Source organism: Balaenoptera physalus (genome assembly GCF_965194825.1).
Source record: "Balaenoptera physalus genome assembly, chromosome: 17".
Taxonomy (NCBI): domain Eukaryota; kingdom Metazoa; phylum Chordata; class Mammalia; order Artiodactyla; family Balaenopteridae; genus Balaenoptera; species Balaenoptera physalus.
Genome location: NC_138895.1, coordinates 84456784 through 84465188, shown reverse-complemented (window position 1 = coordinate 84465188; position 8405 = coordinate 84456784). Strand labels below are relative to the sequence as shown.

The following is an 8405-nucleotide window of genomic DNA, read 5'->3' as shown; positions in this document are numbered from 1 at the left end:
ACTGCGGTCTCCCAAAGCCACCTAAAATTGCCTCTCTATTTACCATCCCCTGGCGGGATTTTCGAGCTGACCCTGATTATCCTTCTCTATCCCTATCACTATGCTCTTCTGAATCACTGAAACGAACTCTTGATATTTTGGAAAAACTACTTGCCCCTTTTGAAAACTATTTTAAGAACTCATCTTTGGGGTCAGGAGCATTTGCCAGACTGCTTTCTGTCTCCAGAGCAAGGGCAAATGGCGAGCTCAAGGTTTTAATTCCCACAGATTGTATCATAGATGTTTACCGACGTTTTCATTAAGTATGGCTAAAATGCTGACGAAGATTTCCTCTGTAACAATTAATGAAGAATCACAAATGTGGGGGACTATATTGTATTTCCATAAACCAAAGTGCCCAGCCAACAGGGTACCCGTGACCAGAAGGTCTCCGGGCCTAACCCTCTGTGTCTGCAGACGTTGCCGTTGTCTTAGACGTGACTGATCTGGGTGGCAGGGGAGTGTCTCGGTGGCCCTGGGTCCTCATGGGGTGGGGCTCTGGCTGGGCTCTGGACCCTCTGAGGCCTGGCTTTCTCACAGGTGCATTTCTTGGCAAGGGCCGTTCCTGGGTTTCTCGGGACCCACGACCTGGACAATGGGAGAGTTTTTTGAAACATCGTTCTTAAAAGTGTCAGGGGATGACTGGAAGCTCCTTGTCGAGAAGGAGTACCCTGCCTGGGACGTCCCTCAGGCTCCGCTGCCTCTCCTCAGGGGCCACCAGGGGCTCTCCTGGGGTCTCCTCACCTGCCACGCCCCAGGCACTCCCTACACAGATGGGTCTGCCCACATTGCCACCCCCCAAGGCCCCTCCTCCAACACCCTTACATTCGAGGCCCCTGGTTCCCCCGCAGGCCAGAGGGGACAGCCCTTGCCCGGGGTCACCCAGGGGGACGGGACTGCGAGGTCAGGAGGAGGGAGACTGGCCCACCAGGCTGGGGGGGAGGGTACCTGTGCAGGCCCGCTGGAGGCCAGCAAGGTATGCATGGGGTCTTCAGACCCCTCTTCCCGAGAAGCAGCTCCTACCCCGTACACGCCCACCCCCGGACCGCCCCACTGTGTGCCTGTGTGGTGTCACCGCCCACTCGAAGCCGGCTGCCCTGTTGAGGCTGGGGAGATGCGGGAAGGCAGGCTGCTGAGGGAGAGGCTTCTGGATTTCCAGGCCTCAGAGGCCCTGCCCAGTCCCGCCACCAGGCCCATCCCAGTGGGGAGAGGCCCCCGCCCCACCCCCCTCAAGTCTGGGGTGGCCGCGCCATGTTCAGGGCTTGAGGCTGAGTCTCCCTTGTTTTCAGCTCAGGGAGTGAAGAAGGCGGGAGGAGTTTGGTCCGCTCCCACTCTGCTTGGCGCGGACGCGCACGGGCGCGCGGAGGAGGAAATGTTTCACGGGGAAGAGCGGGGACCCCCACCGCTGTGCAGAGCTGGCCCCTCCGGGACAGGCGCCCCAATTCCCAGCCCCCGGCCATCGGAGCTCGCCCGGCCCAGGGAAAACGGGCTTGAAGCAAAGTCTCCCTTCGGGGGGGGGGGGGTCACAGGGGACCCCACCCTCTCCCCGATGGGGCTGAACAGCACGCAAAGATCAGGAGGATGTGGAAAGCGTTTATTTTCGCTGTGAGTCGGACCCCGCCGGACGGGCTGTGGCCTTCGGTCTCCTACAGGCCCCAGTCCAGCCAGCGCCCCGCGGTTTCTGCATCTTGAGTCAGTGGTTAATTGACTGTGTTTGCAAAACACGTCAGGCTTGCTGGCACAGCAGGGCGCTGGGCGCCTGGGGCTGGGCTGGCCGGGCGGGTGGGGCCCCTGCGCCGGGCACGAGTCCCGGCACAGCCTGTGTTTGCTGAGCACGCGCGGGTCTGAGCGCACACGTCTGCGCCGGCGTGCTGCGCTGGGACCGCCGTGCCGCCCCCGCGGAGCCGCGATCGCGAACGATGCCCCTCCCCATCTGCGTCCTCGCTGCAGGCGACCTCGCCGCAGGGGTCGTCACAGCAGGGCCCAGAGGAAGGTAGGGCCCGGGCTGAGCAGGAGCGCCCCCCCGCCCCCGGCCAGGGCCCAGAGGCTGCGCCCCGCCGGGGCCACTCCATCACACAGGTCCTTTGCACAGCAGGTCCCGCCCCGCGCTTCAGACTTAGGGGTTATCGGCGCCGCCAGCACCGGCGTGGCTGTGGAAGCTATCTCGCAGGAAACGGCACAGTCCGCGCAATATGACTCCACCTTCCCTGCGGGCACGGAAGGAGCCGTCTGGGGTGGAAGACCCCCTCCGACCCTCCTGGGGTCGTCCCTCCTCACCCTCTCCCCAGACCCGCTGGGCCCTCCATTCCTCTGCCGGGAGGCTGTCCTGTTCCACCAGGCACACCCCAGCCCCGCCCCCTCCAGGAGGCTTCTGGGAGCTAGCCCCTCTCTGTACAGATGGGGACACTGAGGCAGGCCGGTGAGGGGCAGGGCTGTGCCCCAGGTGACACTGATGTTGGCCCCCTGCCATTCCCAGAGCCCCCCTCAACCCATCCCCACGCTCTTGGTGCTGGGAACTCACCACTGCCTATGGCTGTGGTCAGGTCGCCCCTAAAGCAAACAGCAGGACTCCAGTTGCATTGGGTGGGCTGGCACTGGCTGAGATTGCCGACATTGCTGATACCATAACAGGTGTAGCACCACAGGCTCAGGGCTGGGGCTGGGCAGGGACACAGGCCCAAGCTCAGAGGGCGGGAAGGCTGGGTTCAGACTCCCACACAACAGGACCACAGCTGTGTGGGAGCATGGCCTCTGGACGGCTGCCTCTGGGCCCCTCTGAAGGAACTGTGGCCCCTTTCCACACTCTCAGGTTCTGGAAGGCAGACCCCTCACATGCGCACAAGCACAGCTTCTCACAGGGCCTTGCCACCCATGCCCTTGGGCCAGGTCCCTCGGGTGTCATGGCACTCACAGAGCTCCGAGCACAGCAGGAGGACCAAAAGGACGAGATGGGGGCCTTTCATGACGCCTGGAAACGGCACGATTCCGTGGGCCCCTTTGGGGTGCCCCAGGTTTAGGCTCCTGCCTCCCCTCCCTGGCTGACCCCCCCAGCACACCTCCCTCCTGTGTCAACTCACCACTAGCTTCAGACTCCTTTCAGCAAGCCAGCATCTGGAGCCACTTCCCTGGTGGCCCACTGTTATATCCCCCAGAACCCTTGTGCCCCACCCATAGGAATGCGGGGCTGGGCTCACCTGCCTCCACCTGCATCCACCTGTCAGACCTCATCCAGGATCTTGAGTCCCAGACCAGCAGGACGGGTGTCACCTGGGCCCTGGTGGGAAGGAGTGATTGGCAGACATCCAACCTCTTTCTTCCTCAGAAGCCCTCGCTTTGGGTAAATCCCAGGAGGAAGGAAGCTGGGCGGCTCCCCCTTCCTCAGAACTGCAAAACTGAGACCTTTCAGAATCATCCGTCTCCCGGCCCCCTTCCTTCTCCGGGCCCCCAGCCCCCAGTCCCACAGGCCACCTCCAGTCCTCTGTGCATTCCCCACACAGCTGCGGGGGAGCCCCCTCCTGGGTATTCCTTGTCCTCAGCTTCCCCGGGCACTTACTGTCTTCCCAGCAAGCCCCTTCCTGGCAGCTCGGCCGGCAAAGTGCCTGCTGTTGGTGGCCGCCTGATGAAGGATTTGGACCAGGAGGATCCTGTCCTTCCTGTGGGATAAAACGGACCTGTGAGGATGCCGCCGGGGGCTGCTCCCTGCAGTGTGGGGGGGCAGTGTTTGTCCACCCATCTCCTGAATTAGCTATGCCCCCAAAGCCCTGCTGTCCCCACAGGCTCCATTTCCAGAGATCTCTCTGGGGCAGATCCTGCCTGTCCATCCTGCTGCTGTCCTATTAGAAATGTTGGATGCGCAAGGCAAAGACTTGGAAGGAAGAAGTGTATTATACTGCAGGTCCCAGAGAGGGGGCTACGGTGTGCGCGGGGGCCACAGAGGAGCATAGCCAGCAAGGTACCCCACAGAACAAGTGGGGAGCAGAGAGAGAAAGGATCTGTGGGCAGAGCCTTTCCCGGGGTCAAGGGTTAGGTTGCTCCAAAGCAAGCCAAGCAAGCAGGAAAAAGCAGGAAGCGAAGTCCCGGGGCTGACCTGGTTATCGAGCTTCAGCTAGTTTTGAGTGTGAGCTCAGATTAGGACGGGGAGACAGGTGTTAAACACTGGAGCAAAAACTCACAATGGAGGATATTTTTTTCCTTTCAGTTCTATTGAGGCATCATTGGACATTCGGCACTGGATAAGTTTAAGGTGTGCAGCCTGATGATGTGACTTACACACATCATGAAATGATGACCACGGTACATTTAGTGACATCCATCATCGCACATAGATGAAAAACAGAAATAGAAACAAATTTTTTCCTTGTGATGAGAACTCAGGATTCACTCTCCTGACAAGTTTCATAGATAACCTGCAGCAGCCCTCATTCTATTTATCATGTTGTACATTACATCCCTAGTACTTCTTTATCTTGTAACTGGAAGTTTGTACATTTTGACTACCTCCATCCAATTCCTCCTCCCTTCACCCCGCCTCTGGTAACCACAAACCTCTTCTCTTTTTCTATGAATTTGTATTTGAAGTATAATTGACCTATAACTCTAGGTTAGTTCCCATTATACAACGTAGTGATTTGATATTGCCATACATTTCGAAATGATCACCACAGTAAGTCTAGTTACCATCTGTCACCATACAAAGGAATTATATAATTACTGACCCTATTCCCCACAGTGTACATTCCATCCCCATGACTTAGTTATTTTATGAGTGGAAGTTTGGCCCTCTTAATCTCCCTCATCTATTTCTCTCCTCCCCTCAACCCCTCCCTTCTGGCAACCACCTGTCTGTTCTCTGTATCTGTGACTCTGTTTCTGTTTAGTTATATTTGTTCATTTGTTTTGTTTTTTAGATTCCACATATAAGTGAAATCATATAGCATTTGTCTTTGTCTGGCTTACTTCACTTAGCAAAATACCCTCTAGGTCCATCCATTTTGTCACAAATGGCAAGATTTCATTCTTTTTTATGGCTGAGTAATACTCCATTGTGTATATACCACATCTTCTTTATGCACTCATCTATTGATGAGTGCTTAGGTTGCTTCCATAACTTGACTACTGTGATTAATGCTGCAATAAACATTGGGGATACATGTTACTTTTCTAATTACTGTTTTCCTTTTCTTTGTATAAATACCCAGGAGTGGAATCAATGGATCATGTGGTAGTTCTTTTTTTTTTTTTTTTGTCATTTAAAAAAAATTGGAGTATAATTGCTTTACAATGTTGTGTTAGTTTCTGCTGTAGAACAAAGTGAATCAGCTATATGTATACATATATCCCCTCCCTCTTGAGCCCCCCTCCCCCCATCCCCCCCTCAGGTCATCACAGAGCACTGAGCTGAGCTCCCTGTGCTATACAGCAGCTTCCCACTAGCTATCTATTTTACACATGGTAGTGTATTTATGTCAGTGCTACTCTCAATTCGTCCCAACAAGTAACACTTGTTACTCGTTGTCTTTTTGATAATAGCCATTGTGACAGGTGTGAGGTGACATCTCATTGTGGTTTTGATTTACATTTCCCTGATGAGTGATGTTGAGTATCTTTTCATGTGTCTGTTGGCCCCAAGACATATCTTGGGGAAAATGTCTATTCAGGTTCTCTGCCCATGTTTTAATCTGGATGTTTGTTTTTTGATGTTTAGTTGTATGAGTTCTTTGTATATTTTGGATGTTAACCCCTTGTTGGATATATCATTTGCAAATATCTTCTGCCATTCCGTAGTTGGCCTTTTTGTTTTGCTGATGGTTTCCTTTGCTGTGCAAAAGCTTTTAAGTTTGATTTAGTCCCCTTTATTTTTGCTTCTGTTTCCCTTATTTGAGGAGACATATCCAAAGTAATATTGCTAAGACTGATGTCAAAGAGTGTACTGCCTATGTTTTCTTCTAGAAGTTTTATGGTTTCAAGTCTTACATTTAAGACTTTAATCAATTTTGAGTTTATTTTTATATATGGTGTGAGGAAGTAGTCCATTTTGATTCTTTTGCATGTACCTGTCCAGTTTTCCCAACCCCATTTATAGAAGAGGCTGTCTTTTCCCCATTGTATATTCTTGCCTCCTTTGTTGTAGATTATGACCCATATAAGCATGGATTCATTTCTAGGCTCTCTGTTCTGCTCCACTGATCTATTTGTCTGTTTTTGTGACAGTACTATACTCTTTTGATGGCTGTACCTTTGCAGTATAGGTTGAAGTAAGGAAATGTTATTTTTGTTTTCTTTCTCAAGATTGTTTTGGCTATTCAAGGTCTTTTGTGTTTCCATACTGATTTTAGAATTATTTGTTCTAATTCTGTGAAAAAGGCCATTGGTGTTTTGATAGAGATTGCATTGAATCAATAGATTGCCTTGGGTAGTATGTTCATTTTAATGATATCAATTCTTCAATCCATGAGCACAATATCTTTCTATCTGTTTGTGTCATCTTCAATTTCTTTCATCAGTATCTTATAGTTTTCCAAGTACAGGTCTTTTACCTCCTTAGTTAGATTTATTCCCAGGTATTTTATTCTTTTTGATGTGAATGTAAATGTGATTGTTTTCTTAATTTCTCTTCCAGATAGGTCATTGTTAGTGCATAGAAATGTAACAGATTTCTATATATTAATTTTGTATCCTGCAACTTTATGAAATTCATTGATGAGCTTTAGTAGTTTTTTGATGGTGTCTTTAGGAATTTCTATATGTAGTATCATGTCATCTGCAAACAGTGACAGTTTTGCTTCTTCCTTTCCAATTTGGATTCTTTTAATTTCTTTTTCTTGCCTAATTGCTGTGGCTAAGATTTCCAATGCTATGTTGAATACAAGTGTCAAGAATGGGCATCCCTGTCTTATTCCTGATCTTAGAGGAAATGCTTTTAGTTTTTCACTGTTGAGTATGATATTAGCTGTGAGCTTGTCATATATGGCCTTTATTATGTTGAGGTATGTTCCCTCTATACCCACATTGTTGAGAGTTTATTTTTATCATAAACAGATGTTGAATTTCTTCAAAGCTTTTTCTGCATCTATTGAGATGATTATATGGTTTTTATTCTTCAGTTTGTTAATGTGCTGTATCACATTGATTGATTTGTGGATATTGAACCATCCTTGCATCCCTCGGATAAGTCCCACTTGATCATGGTGTATGATCCTTTTATTGTATTGTTGGATTCAGTTTGCTAATATTTTGTTGCGGATTTTTGCATCTATGTTCATCAGTGATATTGGCCTATAATTTTCTTATTTATGTGATATCTTTGTCTGGTTTTGGTATCAGGGTCATGCTAACCTTGTAGAATGAGTTCAGAAGTGTTCTTTCCCCTGCAATGTTTTGGAATAGTTTGAGAAGGATAGCGGTTAACTCTTCCCTAAATGTTTGATAAAAGTCACCTGTGAAGCCATCTGGTCTTGGACTTTTGTTTGTTGGGAGTTTTAAAATTACTGATTCAATTTCAATACTGGTAATTGTTCTGTTCATATTTTCTATTTTTTCCTGACTCAGTCTTGGGGGATTGTACATTTTCTATTTCTTCCTGACTCGGTCTTGGGGGATTGTACACTTACAGGAATGTGTCCATTTCTTCTGGGTTGTCCATTTTATTGACTTATAATTGTTCATAGTAATCTCTTATGATCCTTTGAATTTCTGTGTTGTCAGTTGGATAGGTGGTACTGAGCACATGACATGTGGCTAGTAGAAATTCAGGTGCTTTTTATTTATTTATTTACTATATGCTACCTGGTCTTTGTTGCAAAAACTATATATCCTGGCCCCTCCCTGATCGCTTCGGAGCAGAACTTCAGAGCTATCTGTGAAGCTGTCTTTTGGGCCTGAAGTCCTCAGAAAGTCCACCAAATAAAACATGATTCTCAGCTTTTAGGTTGTGCATTTTTTTTAGTTGTCAGTGCATACATGCTATGTCTTCCTGATAAATTGCTACCTTATCATTATGAAAAGTCTGACTTTATCTCTAGTTATACTCTTTGCTTGGGAGTCTAATTGCATTAACAGCTTTCTTAGGCTTACAGTTTGCATTGTATATCTTTTCTCATCATTTACCTTCAATCTATTTACTACTGCATCTCAGTTCTCTGACACCAGCTGTGGGTCCCACAACCCAAGTCAGTTCCTGCACTAACTGTCTGGAGTTGACACAGATCCCACAGCTTAAAGGGCAAGGTCCCCAGCTGCAAGTGGGGTCCCCAGGCTACCTGCACATCTGTCCTACTTGGCTACAAATTGGGACTTCCCGTGACCTCCATCCCCATTTTAGTTTTAATGATTTGGTAGAACAACTCAAAGAACTCACTAAAAGCTCT

General features: G+C 49.2%; 1 protein-coding gene and 1 long non-coding RNA gene across 5 annotated transcripts in view; one reads left to right on the top strand and one right to left on the bottom strand.

Annotated features, from left to right (window-relative positions):
- The first annotated feature begins 1284 nt into the window (after positions 1-1284).
- Positions 1285-8405, top strand: part of LOC309646760 (cytochrome P450 11B1, mitochondrial-like) — a 37025-nt gene continuing 29904 nt past the window's right edge. For 2 of the 3 annotated variants that reach the window (XR_014255566.1, XM_082433330.1), the window contains exon 1: positions 1285-2032. Coding sequence is in view for 2 of the 3 variants with exons in the window: in XM_082433330.1 (XP_082289456.1) it covers positions 1959-2032 (74 nt within the window). In the remaining variant the exon portion in view is untranslated. The remainder of the gene's footprint in view (positions 2033-8405) is intronic. The other variant, XM_082433329.1, reaches the window with a different exon arrangement.
- LOC309646762 lies at positions 1613-4225 on the bottom strand. Of its 2 annotated transcripts, XR_014255568.1 has the most exons (3): positions 3117-4225; positions 2561-2698; positions 1613-2246 (listed from the first exon to the last, which is right to left on the bottom strand). It is a non-coding gene; the product is annotated as an uncharacterized lncRNA (long non-coding RNA). The 2 variants fall into 2 exon arrangements; XR_014255567.1 differs by having other exon boundaries at positions 1613-2698.